General features: G+C 46.2%; 1 protein-coding gene across 3 annotated transcripts in view; it reads right to left on the bottom strand.

The window, feature by feature from the left end:
* Nucleotides 1-140: 140 nt before the first annotated feature.
* The window catches only part of RBP5 (retinol binding protein 5), a 32,671-nt gene continuing 17,968 nt past the window's right edge, over nucleotides 141-14,843 (bottom strand). For 2 of the 3 annotated variants that reach the window (XM_073552983.1, XM_073552985.1), the window contains exons 3-4: nucleotides 1,438-1,539; nucleotides 141-995 (exon numbers count right to left, since the gene is read on the bottom strand). In XM_073552983.1, coding sequence (XP_073409084.1) covers nucleotides 945-995; nucleotides 1,438-1,539 — 153 coding nt within the window. In that variant the 3' untranslated portion in view covers nucleotides 141-944. The remainder of the gene's footprint in view (nucleotides 996-1,437; nucleotides 1,540-14,843) is intronic. The other variant, XM_073552984.1, reaches the window with a different exon arrangement.

Below are 14,843 nucleotides of genomic sequence, written 5' to 3'. Positions count from 1 at the left end.
ATTTCTGCAAAGTTTATTACAAATGCAATAAACAACTAAAAGCTTTAAGAAAAAAAAACTTTTGTAAGACTAAATGAGCCCAGAGTAGTAGTGCCAGCCAGTGAAGGATTCCCTGTAGTTCTAAAACATGATGGGAGTCGTAATAGTTTAATCATAACTTTTATTTAAAACATTTATTAGGTGACACAGGAATGATGGCCGCCTCTTTCGTGCAAAAAAAAAATGTCAGATCTTACATAATTACATGATAATGAATGTATAATAAAGAGTTTTACAACGTTCTAATATACGGTACTTTTTATTACAATTTCAGGTTCTAAGATTGCTGTCAGTGAAAGGAACATTCTCAGCCGCACCCAGGAGATGAGAGCAGACCAAGCCTTCTTATGGCTGTCAGCTTGTGTATCCAGCCTAGACAATCCTCTAGATTAGCAGCACAGATCCTCGCTGCGCTCGTTACAATGTGTCAGTGAAGTTTTAATGTCTGAAGCTTACATGATTTCCTAGACTCACATAAGAAAAGCTTTAGGTCCGGTATGGTTTTCAGCCTATGGATATGATGATGTGGAAGGTTGATTTTTGCTGAAAGCAATCAGAGATCTCGAAAATGTTGAAAAAGAAATTCTGAAGTTTGTTAGAACTTTGGGAAACTTTTTATAGTACAATGATTAGGCTTTATGAAAAAGGAAAAAAAAAAACCCTTATACTTTTTACATATTGGGATTTGTATCAATCCATGACGGTGTTCTAGATCTGCAGAGTATTAAGGCATGGAGTTCACTTCTTGAGATCGAGTCATCCTGACTATCACTGATCACTCATCGTCCTCTGGTCGCCGACCTCCATCGCCTTCTCCTGAACTAGATAATAATATCCATAGAACAACAATATGGTAAAATCAAGTAAGACGTATCCTATGGACATAATAATCACCGTCTTCCTTGTTATACTCTGCGGAAGGTTTGCATACAGACTACATCCCCCGCAGTCAGCTCCTGCCAAAAGAGAAGGGGTTAAAGGGTTAAAAGATAACGACACCCAAACACTCTGCTGCTGTAACCTATTTATAATAGACAAATCTGCAAAGAGTCTTCATTTAAAATAATCTACCATTTTCTGTATACAGCTCCCATGCTGACTTATGTGTCGCCATGGTGACAGACTACAAATAAACTGTGTAGTCTGATCATGAAGTCTGGTGTCACCCACTTTTTATGACGACCCTTAAGTTCACTTTTTAGACACAAGCAAACAAGGAAAATTAACCCTTGAAAGGCATTTTTGAAAGCCCTTTAGCAAAATGATGCCCACCCAGCAGTCTCATCTGTTAGAGCATGTTGGGAGTTGTAGTCTATTAAAAAAAACAACAAAAAACTATCAACAAGTACTGAAGACCAAAACTGTGAGTAAAGGAGCGAGAAGAGGTGGTGAACGTACCGTATACAACAGATCCCCCTCCAGCCACTGCTTCCAGCCACGGTTTGGCACATCGCCCTTCTGCACACACACCAGCTTATTCCCTTCCCAGGACACGGTCGTCTGTAAAAACAGATTGTGGCTGTAGAATATTAATTACTGGCAAATTAAATATTACATCCGTTACATAGAAACCAACAGCAAACTCCTGCCGTCAGATCTGTTCTATTTATTCTAGATCTACCATGTTATAATTCTGTGAAATCACAGTGGATCTGACTGTCTTACCAAACCCAAGAAACGCTGATCATCTATGTCAAGGTTGGCGTACCGCCGGCCCACAAACTTTTTATCCAGCCCTTTGCTTGTGCTTCCGGTCCTTGAATTCCTTCTTGCAATGAAGGTGTATAGGCAACCACCAGGGGCTCTGTCACTGCGGCTGTCCTAGGCCTACCACCGCAGCGTTTCACCAGTCCGAGTCCGTCCGATTTTCGTGGTACCCCAGGCTGTCTCCGTCTGCGGCCTCTCCTGCCCGGGCTACCCCCCCGTGACCTATTCCAGCTGTCAGTCCCCTATGGAGCTCCTTCTATGTTCTCTTTCCTCAACAGACCTTTCTGCTTCTTGTGCTCCCCTCGCTGACTGACTCTTCCAGAACCTTCTCTCAACCTTTTATAACCTTCTCATTCTGGTAACCCCGCCAGCCATGACTCAACGGTTTCTTTAGCCAATGGCTGCTGTTCAGTTCTAACCTACAACTCTTCACTGCCCTCTAATGGTCAAACTCCAACACTACGCTTCTTTCTCTTTATCTCCAGCTGTTTTCCATCTCTCACACCTACAATGCACTACACCCTTTACCTTCCTACTACAGACAGGTCCGTCCGTCAGTCCACCTTCCCTACACTCCCCTTCCTTTATCTATTGTTGTCCTCGACAATCTTGTACCTACCTCCATTCGGACCGCCATGACCGAGGCCCTACCCTACCAGGTCATCATCAGCGTCCTCCTGTCCTTTGTGGGGGGTGTATGTCTGGTACTCGGGGTCTGACTTAAGGACCGTTGTCTGCTCTACTCCCATCTGTCTCTTCGTCCTTTCAGATAACTTAGTCATGGTCGGCATCCTCGTCACACTTAGTACCTGGGACCTGTTGAACATTTTCATTTTTCATACAAATAACATTCCAAACTTGACTTTATATACTAAATGCAGTTTTTCAACTACACTCTGTTTTAATGCTTCTATATTATTAATTTTTTTTTTTTTTTTATAAACAACACATAACTCTCCATCTATACCTTCAGCTTGGGACAGCTCATAGAATCCTATGGTTTGCAGTATCACCTCTATTCCGATGACACGCAGGTCTTCCTATCTGGACCCGACCTCGCCTCCTTACTGACTGAAATCCCACAATGTATGTCTGCTATCTCAGCCTTCTTCTCTGTTCGCTTTCTCAAACTGAACATGGACAAAACAGAATTCATCATCTTTCCCCCATCTCACTCTACCCCTCCACCAGACCTATCCATCAATGTCAACAGCTGCTCTCTTTCCCCAGTCCCGTACGCTCGGTGCCTTGGGGTGATCCTCGACACTGCACTCTCTTTCAAACCACGTATCCAAGCCCTCGCCTCCTCCTGCCGCCTCAAACTCAAAAATATTTCCCGGATCCGCTCATTCCTCAACCATGAAACCACAAAAACACTAATGCATGCTCTTATCATCTCCCACCTCGACTACCACAACCTCCTACTCTCTGGCCTCCCCTCTAGCACTCTGGCTCTGCTCCAGTCCATCCTACACTCTGCTGCCGACTGATCCACCTGTCTCCTCGCTATTCCCCAGCCTCCCCTCTATGCCAGGCCCTTCACTGGCTTCCTATCGCCCAGAGGCTCCAATTCAAAACCCTAACCATGACATACAAAGCCATCCACAACCTGACTCCTCCATACATCTGTGACATGGTCTCTAGATACCTACCCGCACGCAACCTTCGATCATCTCAAGATCTCCTTCTCTACTCCCCCCTTATCTCTTCCTCCCACAACCGCATACAAGACTTCTCCCGTGCTTCCCCCATACTCTGAAACTCCCTGCCGCAACACATCAGACTCTCACCATCAACGGAAACCTTCAAGAAGAACCTGAAGACCCACCTGTTCCGACAAGCCTACAGCCTGCAATGATCCTCGGTCTACTGAACCACCGCACGACCTACTCTACCCTCTCCTACTGTATCCTCACCCATCCCTGTAGACTGTGAGCCCTCGCGGGCAGGGTCCCCTCTCCTTATGTACTTGTGTGTCCCTTGTGTTACATATGTTTACTATACTTGTCTATATTTCCCCTTTTCACATGTAAAGCGCCATGGAATAAATGGCGCTATATAAATGCATAATAATAATAATAATAATAATAATAATAATAATAAACATTGTAAACCTTGGTGCTCCCCCTTCAGTATGCATCCCCGCCGTAACAGGAGGAAGACATTTAAGTAATGTAGACGTAGAACTGTCCCTTAGCTTGCACAACGGTGCACAGCAATCCTGGTAGTCCGGGCCATCTCCTGACGGCCGATGTTCCGCCAATCAGCAGGGAACTCCACAGCCGTGGAGTTTCTGGGATGCTTATAGTGTCCCTGGATCTCGAGTTTCCCTAATGTTCAAGACCCAGGAGTCCTTGTCTCTTTATGGGGGCTCATACCCCTCAGGGTAGGTGATCACTGCTACCGCATAGTAGCCACGGGGACAATACTCTTTGTAATAGGATACCAGGTCTCCCTCCCACGGAGCCCGGTCGTTCTTGATGGACGTGACATTCAAATAGATTTTGTAACTTGTGGCAAGATCTTGAATGAAGCCATAGCCCTTGGCGGTATTCATATACACCAGCCGCCCGTACGACCGAGGAGTAGACATGGCGGCCTCCCCCTTCTCGTGTAGCAGTGCCCACACCTTCCGCTCTTTGGCCTTCTTCTGCTCAAAGATCTCCGCAACCCAGGCGGAGGGTCCAGTGTAGGCCGCAGAGTCCGGTGGGCGGGCCGCGGATGGGATCGAGAGAGGGGCAGAGGCGGCCGCAGACATTGGCGAGCAGGCCGCAACCGGAGTAGCGGGCGGGACAGAGGCGGCCACAGGCATCGGTGGGTAGGCTGCGGACAGGTCGCAGTCGAGGCCGCAGATGCTGGTAAGTAGGCCGCGGTGATCTGGGGCGGGCCCGAAGTGGTGGCAGACCCTGATGGATAGGCCGCCGCCGGAAGATGGTGCGCAGCAGGGGCGGCCACAGGTTGGTTCCCCACCGGCGCCGCCGGACGGGACGGCTCGGGGTCGTTGGCAGGAGCCGTGAAGTCATCCGGGGCCGGGGTCTCTGGAGAGCGGGAGGTCAGGCGGGGAGACCTAGGGCCGGTGTCAGGGCCCTGGGGACTGTCTTGTGCGTGGGCCGTGGGGGCGGGATCTGCCTGCGGTGCCGCCAGCTGAGCCGGGGGAACGTTCACCTTCCCCAGCACTGCGGCTACCAGCAGGCTTTCCCACAGCTCCTTCAGCAGCCGTTGATCTTCACCCCGCCGTCCGGCAGGGCTAGCCTCCAGGCCCGATGGTTCCGCGTGAAGAACTTGTGATTCCTTCAGCGGCTGTTCCAGCAGAGTCCGGGGTACAGAGAATGGCTCCCAGGGGCAGGTCTCCCGACGGGACTCGATCTCCTGCCGCCACTTCCATTCCAGGCGTCCGAGGCCACGGCAGCTGCAGCGCCGCATCTCGTCCAAGTTCCAGAAGCTCAATGGCGCCAAGCAGCCGCACCCAGTCTCTCCACCTGGGCCACTCCCGTTCTTGGGTGGGGCGTTGATCGGTCTCTCCATCCATCTTCCAGAGTCCAGCATGGGAGGGCGGCTATCTCCTGATGTAAGCCGCTCCCCCCAGGGGCGGGTGCGACATAGTCCCAGATTGTCCAAGGTAGCTGCACACTCCTGAACTTCTTTTTGGCGCTGAAATGCCACAGCCATTTTGGCAAAGCACTTTTCTGCTCTGGATCCGCCTGATGACAGCCAGCAATCCTGAACACAGTCCCGATTTTTGTAATCCACAGGGAGAAATAATATCTTCAACCCGTACAGCTTGCGGTCCTTTGGTTCTTCTGATGCAGGCTTGCCGCTGAAGTTGGAGGATTGGCGGCGGGGATCCTGCCGACTACGCCAAATGTAGGTAGGCAACCACCGGGGGAGGGGTGGTCCGTTACTGACCGCAGACAGACTCGAGACAGAGACAGGAACGTGTCCAACAGGTCTTCTTTATTGATCAGACGGCAGCTGCGCAACAATCTCCGCAGCCTCACACAGCAGCTGCTCGACACCGTACACAGACCCGCGTACCTTTACTTTTTTCCCCCTTGACAAATGGACGCCCTCGCGGCTCTGTCACTGCGGCTGCCCTCGGCCTACCACCGCAGTGTTTCACCAGTCCGAGTCCGTCCATTTTTCGTGGTACCCCAGGCTGTCTCTGTCTGCGGCCTCTCCTGCCCGGGCCACCCCCTGTGACTTATTCCAGCTGTCAGTCCCCTATGGAGCTCCTTCTCTGTTCTCTTTCCTCAACAGACCTTTCTGCTTCTTGTGCTCCCCTCGCTGACTGACTCTTCCAGAGCCTTCTCTCAACCTTTTATAACCTTCTCGTTCTGGTAACCTTGCCAGCCATGACTCAACGATTTCTTTAGCCAATGGCTGCTGTTCAGTTCTAACCTACAACCTAAAAAATGTTTATAAAATGGAAAGAGGGAAGCATATCTAAAGAAAAATTTAATGCTGTCTGCAGAACCTGCAGGGCACAAATCAGATTATCTAAAGCTGAAAATGAATTGAGGCTTGCAAGAGATGTCAAAAGCAATAATAAAGGATTTTGGGGATATGTCAAAAGTAAAAGAAAAGTCAAAGATGCTATAGGATTTTTACAGGATGAAAATGATGAAATGGTAAGACAGGATGTTGAGAAGGCTGAACTTTTAAATTCCTATTTTGCATCTGTTTTCTCTCAGAAAGGAAATGTAACACCAACTGTTATTCACTGTCCTATTAAGGGAATAGAAGAATCCAGGATATCTATAAACAGAAAGATAGTGAGGAAACACTTAGCTAACCTAAATGAATTCAAGTCTCCAGGTCCAGATGAATTACACCCCAGAGTACTGAAGGAGATAGCAGAAGAAATTTTTGAACCCCTCTCCATAATCTTTGAAAATTCTTGGAGAACAGGAGAAGTGCCAGAAGACTGGAGAAGAGCAAATGTTGTTCCTATCTTCAAAAAGGGGAAGAAGGTGGACCCAGGCAACTATAGGCCGGTGAGTCTGACTTCTATACTAGGAAAGATCTTTGAACAAATTATTAAACAACATGTATGTCAATACCTGGATAAGAATGAAGTGATTAAACAGAGTCAGCATGGGTTTGTAACTAATAAGTCATGTCAGACTAACTTAATTTCCTTCTATGACGGTATCACTGATTGGGTGGATCAAGGAAATGCTGTAGATATAGTATATCTTGACTTCAGCAAAGCATTTGACAAAGTCTCTCATACAATCCTTATTGAAAAAATGACTAAGTATGGAATGGACAAGGCAACTGTTAGGTGGATTCATAACTGGCTTAGTGATCGGACCCAAAGAGTGGTCGTAAATGGCTGCACATCCAGTTGGAAGAATGTCTCAAGTGGGGTACCACAGGGCTCTGTCCTGGGCCCTGTATTGTTCAACATCTTTATCAACGATTTAGATGAAGGAATTGAGGGTAAACTGATTAAATTTGCTGATGACACAAAGCTAGGAGGGATAGCTAATACTAGAGAAGAGAGAGAGAGGATTCAAAAAGATTTAAATAAACTGGAGAAGTGGGCAGCAACTAACAGAATGGTTTTTAACAGGGAGAAATGCAAAGTACTACATCTGGGCAATAAAAATGAAAAAAGCATATATAGAATGGGAGGAATAGGGCTAAGTGACAGCACATGTGAAAAAGACTTGGGTATACTAATAGATCACAGACTGAATATGAGTCAACAGTGTGATGCAGCAGCAAAAAAGGCAAATGCAATTCTAGGATGTATTAACAGAAGCATACAGTCTAGATCACGTGAAGTCATTATTTCCCTCTACTCCTCTTTGGTCAGACCTCATCTGGAATATTGTGTCCAATTTTGGGCACCACATTTTAAAAAAGACATCAACAAACTGGAGCAAGTTCAGAAAAGAGCGACCAGAATGGTGACCGGTCTGCAAACCCTGTCTTATGAGGAAAGGTTGCAGGATTTGGGAATGTTTAGTTTGCAAAAGAGAAGACTGAGAGGAGACTTAATAGCTGTCTACAAATATCTAAAGGGCTGTCACATTGTAGAAGGATCAACTTTATTCTCATTTGCACAAGGAAAGACTAGAAGCAATGGGATGAAGCTGAATGGGAGGAGACACAGATTAGATATTAGAAAAAACTTTTTGACAGTTAGAGTGATCAATGAGTGGAACAGGCTGCCACGAGAAGTGGTGAGTTCTCCTTCAATGGAAGTCTTCAAACAGAGGCTGGACAGACATCTAACTGGGATGATTTAGCGAATCCTGCTTTGAGCAGGGGGTTGGACCAGATGGCCCAGGAGGTCCCTTCCAACTCTACGATTCTATGATTCTAACTCTTCACTGCCCTCTAATGGTCAAACTCCAACACTACGCTTCTTTCTCCCTATCTGGAGCTGTTTTCCATCTCTCACTCCTACAATGCACTACACCCTTTACCTTCCTACTACAGACAGGTCCGTCCGTCAGTCCACCTTCCCTACAAAGGATTACATCCTAACACTGGCCAGTGCTAGCATCTAGATGTAGTTTGTGGGCAGAGTTAACGAGCCGTGCGCTCTTGTCCAACAGATGAAGACTTGAGCAGCGGCAACCTGTGTCTCCTGTGATGTATATGCTCCATGTGACAGCACCACCTTTATTCTTAATTATGCCAGAGGTATTGTTCACTACGTCAAGGGACATGAGCCAGTGTTCACATGAGCCTGAACTTTGACTCTTGCTGTATGTTGACTTGTTGTATGTTGATTTGTTGAATGCCTGCTGATTACCTATTGTATCAGCCCCTGCAGTTTATTATTCTACAAACCCTGGAGGACAAAATATGCAGGTTAATTGACCAGTGTAACAATGCGGGATTTCCTCCTCCCACCTTCCTCCAATCTGGTGGGAGAATGCCCTGAATAAGAGCCGTGGAATATAAAATAGGGGAGCTGCCTGTGTTTCCAGTGAGACTCTACAGGACAGCAGCCAAGGGAACCATGGCACCAACTGGTGGAATGCAGATCTGCTCCACTGCCCACAAAGCCATTTGGAGAATCCAGGTTGGGACAATCATGTCACCTGACCACATACCTCACTGTACTCAGTCAGCTTTCTAAGCTTCCGCTTCCCCCTCTCTGTGGGTACTGCCAATAGCAGAGTGCTACTGGTTGGGGTAGATGGCCCTGGATGCTCTGAAAGCGCAGATTTTCTAATTCCTGGCAAGCAAGCGGAAGTGTGAGACTCTGTCATTTGCACCATTGTGTGCTCTTGCTGGGACTGTACTATGTGATACTGACTGTTGGTGATCCAATAAAGTATTACACCACTGTGTTACCCTCACCCTGTGTTATCTGAGTATTATTCTGACTACGGGGAAGAAGCACAGGTCCATGCAGTCTTTCTAAAGACAGCCAGGCCAATGGACGAGAGCACCCACTGACCTATGTATCTCCACACTCCAGCCCCATTGTTTCCTGTGATGTATATGCTGCAGCCCCAGCAACTCTTTTGTGATGTTTATGCTCCAGTCCCAGAGTCTCCTATGTGATGTATATACTTTAGCCCCAATGTCTCCTATCTTATGTATATGATAGAGTCCCAGTGTCACCTATGTGATGAATATACTCCAGTCCCAAAATCTGAATGTCTGTTCTTGTATATACTCCAAGCCCAGTGTCTCTTATGTGATGCACAGTATGTGCTCTAGCCCCAGTGTCTCCTATGTGATGTATATGCTGCAGTCCCAGCGTTTCCTATCTGACATAGGAGGTGCTGGCGCTTCAGCATATATCTGATGTATATGCTCCAGCCCCACTGTCTCCTATAATGTATATGCTGCAGCCCAAGTAACTCTTATGTGATGTTTATGCTCCAGTCCCAGCGTCTCCTATGTGATGTATATACTTTAGCCCCAATGACTCCTATTGTATATAGTCCAACCCCAGCAGGGTGTACTACACCACATGGGACACCTCCTCTATATACACACACACTACACCACACGGGACACCTCCTCTATATAGTACACCACACGAGACACCTCCTCTATATACAATACACCACACGGGACACATCCTCTATATACTACACCACACGGGACACCTCCTCTATATACTACACCACACGGGACACCTCCTCTATATACTACAACACATGGGACACCTCCTCTATATACTACACCGCACGGGACACACCCTCTATATACTACACTACACGGGACACACCCTCTATATACTACACTACACGGGACACACCCTCTATATGCTACACTACATGGGACACACCCTCTATATACTACATGGGACACACCCTCTATATACTACACCACACCCTCTATATACACTACACCACACGGGACACATCCTGTATACACGCCACCACACGCAACACCTCCTATATATACACACACACACTACAGCACACAGGACACCTCCTCTATATACTACACCACACTACACTGCACGGGACACCTCCACTATAGACCACACAGGACAGGCGACTATTGGTCTCTGTGCACCACATTATTATATACAAGTATAAGGGAACCTGTTATTAGATCCATTTTGCCCGAACCACTTTCAGCATAAACACAGTTTGGAAACTTGTCCAGTGATTGTAGAGAGGTGATAAAGGGAATCTGTCACCCCTTTATGAGCTGCCGGCACCGCCATAAGGGGCTTATCTACAGCATTCTGTAATGCTGTAGATAAGCCCCCAATGTAACCTGAAAGATAAGAAAAAAGAGTTATATTATACTCACTGGGGGGGCAGTCCGGGTCCGGTCTTGGTCCGATGGATGTTGCGGTCCGGCGCCTCCCATCTTCTAACGGTGACGTCCTCTTCTTTGCTGCCTGTCATTAAGCCCCTGATGTCGGTGCCGGCAGCTCAAATTCGAAAAAAGGGTGACAGGTTCCCTTTTATCACCTGGTAAAGGGGTGTAAAATGTTGCTGCAGAACTCCTTGTGTCCTGCTGATGGCGATGTAATGCAATGTGGAGGATGTTGAGGATATGAGCTGTACTGTGCAGTGCCACTAGGCGTCAGTCTGCCGCACTGTCTTTTTATCCGCAGGTTACGTCTTATTAATTGTATAGGTTTTGTATTATTTTTAGCCATTAACACAAGGCTGAGATGAATAATAAGGTTGTGTTGCTGCTGGAGACACAGATGAGTGAGTGTGGGAGGTTATAACAGCTGATCACACAGAAGAGCGAACATGTTGATGCCAATAGGACAAAAGCATTATTTTGTAAAAAGCAACAGATGAGTGTATGTGACGGGCGATGTTCTACTTTCTACTTGTGTGCGGGGTATATGTGAGTGTGGTCTGTCAGTCCACATGTAATAGTCTGAAACATTGTCAACCCCCATCATATTGCAATTGGAGGCGCTGCCAGATCCACGTCATGTCACCTTAAATAAAACAGATTATAAAGTATGATGCAAACAAAAGTGCTCCCCAATCACAGTATGATACCTCCACAGTGAATTCCTCCACACGCACAGTATGATGACCCTACTATATACCCCCTCCCTCAATCCCCCCGAAAGAGAATGGTGACCCCATCACAGTATGATTCTCCAACTATAATCTGAACACAGCTCTTCATACAGCATAATGGCCACAAAAAGTGCTGTATAATGTACATGCAGTATAATGGACCCAACATAATACTCCATACAGTATAATGGGTCCCTGCATTGCTTTCCATACAGTGTAATTGGTCCACGTAGTGCTCCACACAGAATAATGACCCCACATAGTGCCCCATAGAGCATAATAGCCTCACATAGTGCTCTATACAGAATAATGATCCCACATAGTGCCCCATACATTATAATGGCCCTGCATAGTGCTCCATACAGTATAATAGCCCTGCATAGTGCTCCATACAGTATAATGGCCCCACATAATGCTCCATAGAGCATAATAGCCTCACATAGTGCTCTATACAGAATAATGATCCCACATAGTGCCCCATACATTATAATGGCCCTGCATAGTGCTCCATACAGTATAATGGCCCCACATAGTGCTCCATACAGTATAATGGTCCTGCATAGTGCTCCATACAGTATAATGGCCCTGCATAGTGCTCCATACAGTATAATAGCCCTGCATAGTGCTCCATACAGTATAATGGCCCTGCATAGTGCCCCATACATTATAATGGTCCTGCATAGTGCTCCATACAGTATAATGGCCCTGCATAGTGCTCCATACATTATAATGGCCCTGCATAGTGCTCCATACATTATAATGGCCCTGCATAGTGCGCCATACATTATAATGGCCCTGCATAGTGCGCCATACATTATAATGGCCCTGCATAGTGCTCCATACATTATAATGGCCCCACATAGTGCTCCATACATTATAATGGCCCCACATAGTGCTCCATATATTATAATGGCCCCACATAGTGCTCCATACATTATAATGGCCCCACATAGTGCTCCATATATTATAATAGCCCTGCATAGTGCTCCATACAGTATAATGGCCCCACATAGTGCTCCATATAGCATAATAGCCTCACATAGTGCTCTATACAGAATAATGATCCCACATAGTGCCCCATACATTATAATGGCCCTGCATAGTGCCCCATACATTATAATGGTCCTGCATAGTGCTCCATACAGTATAATGGCCCTGCATAGTGCTCCATACATTATAATGGCCCTGCATAGTGCTCCATACATTATAATGGCCCTGCATAGTGCGCCATACATTATAATGGCCCTGCATAGTGCTCCATACATTATAATGGCCCCACATAGTGCTCCATACATTATAATGGCCCCACATAGTGCTCCATATATTATAATGGCCACACATAGTGTACCATACAATATAATGACCCCACATAGTGCTCCATACAGTATAATACACCCCACATAGTGCTCCATACAGTATAATAGCCCCACATAATGCTCCATACAGTATACTAGGATCACATAGTGCTCCATACAGTATAATGAACTCACAGTGCTCCATACAGAATAATTACCTCAAATAGTGCTCCATACATTTTAATGGCCCCACATGGTGCTCTATACAGTATAATGGCCCCACATATTGCTGCATACACTAAAATGGCCCTGCATTGTGCTCCATACAGTATAATATGCCTCACATAGTGCTCCAAACATTATAATTGTCCCCATAAATTGCTCCATATAGCAAAATGCCCCCACATGGTGCTTCTTATAGTATAATGGCTACACATAGTGCTCCATGCAGTATAATGGCTCCATATGGTGCTTCCTATAATATAACTGCCCCACATAATGCTCCATACAGTATAATAGCCCCACATAGTGCTCCATTCAGTATAATTGGCCCACATAGTGCTCCATACAGTATAATGGCCCCACATGGTGCTTCATATAATATAACTGCCCCACATAATGCTCCATACAGTATAATAGCCCCACATAGTGCTCCATACATTAAAATGGCCTCACATTGTGCTCCTTACAGTATAATACACCCTACATAGTGCTCTATACAGTATAATGTTCCCGCATTGTGCTTCGTGCAGTATTATACGCCCCATATAGTGCTCCATAAAGTATAATACACCCCACAAAGTGCTCCATACAGTATAATAGGCCCACATAATGCTTCATACAGTATAATGGCCCCACATAGTGCTCCATAAAGTATAATACACCTCACATAGTGCTCCATACAGTATAATGGCCCACATAGTACTCCATACAGTATAACAGGCCCAATTACTGCTCTATACAGTATAATGGCATCAAATATTGCTCCATACAGTATAATAGGCCCCACATAGTGTTTCATACGGTATAATAGACCCCACATAGTGCTCCATACAGTATAATAGGCCCAAGTACTGCTCTATACAGAATAATGGCCTCACATAGGGCTTCATACAATATAATAGGCCTATATAGTGGTTCATACAGTATAATAGACCCCACATAGTGCTACATATAGTATAATGGCCTTGCATAGTGCGCCTTATCGTATAATAGGTGTATATAGTGCTTCATACAGTATAATAGACCTATATAGTGCTTCATACACTATAATAGGCCTATATAGTGCTTCATATAGTATAATAGGCCCCACATAGTGCTCCATACAGAATAATGGCCTCGCATAGTGCTCTATACAATATAATGACCCACACAGTGCTCCATAGAGTATAATGCGCCTACACAGTGCTCCATACTTTATAATGGCCTCAAATAGTGCTCCATACAGTATAATAGGCCCAACAGATATAAGTTCCTTACACAATGCGGATGACGCTGCCGCTCTATATAACACCACAATAGCTGTAGCTTTGGAATCCGCTGCCCCACTTACACATACCAAAACTCGCAAAATCAACAGACAGCCCTGGCACACCAGCCTGACCAAAGAGCTGAGGCGAGCTTCCAGGGCTGCTGAGCGCAGATGGAAAAGATCCCACTCCAACGAGCATTTCATCGCATTCAAACAGTCCCTCACTACTTTCAAGACCACACTCGCCACAGCTAAACAAACCTACTTCTCATCTCTCATATCCTCCCTGTCTCACAACCCTAAACAGTTATTCAACACCTTCAATTCTCTCCTCCGCCCCCCAGCACCTCCTCCCTCCCCACTCATCTCAGCTGAAGACTTTGCCTCATTTTTCAAGCAGAAAATTGATAACATCAGGGACAGTTTTGGTCAACAACCCCCAGAGCCCTTCCTCCCGACTTCCCAGCCCTCCACCTTCAAAACCAACTTCTCCACCATTACAGAAGATCGACTCTCCACTCTACTCTCAAGATCACATCTCACCACCTGTGCACTCGACCCGATCCCATCCCACTTCATCCCAAACCTCACCACAGTCTTCATCCCAACCCTAACCCATCTCTTCAACCTATCACTAACAACTGGTGTTTTCCCCTCAAGCTTTAAACATGCCTCCATCACACCTATCCTCAAAAAGCCCTCTCTTGACCCATCCTCTGTATCTAGCTATCGCCCTATATCACTTCTCCCATACGCCTCCAAGCTACTGGAACAACACGTCTACCTTGAACTGTCCTCCCATCTCTCTTCTTGCTCCCTCTTCGACCGCTTACAATCTGGCTTCCGGTC

Source organism: Dendrobates tinctorius, unplaced genomic scaffold (genome assembly GCF_039654945.1).
Source record: "Dendrobates tinctorius isolate UK_male_01 unplaced genomic scaffold, ASM3965494v1 ptg000196l, whole genome shotgun sequence".
In the NCBI taxonomy this organism is placed as follows: Eukaryota; Metazoa; Chordata; class Amphibia; order Anura; family Dendrobatidae; genus Dendrobates; species Dendrobates tinctorius.
This window is presented reverse-complemented; position numbering and strand designations above follow the sequence as displayed.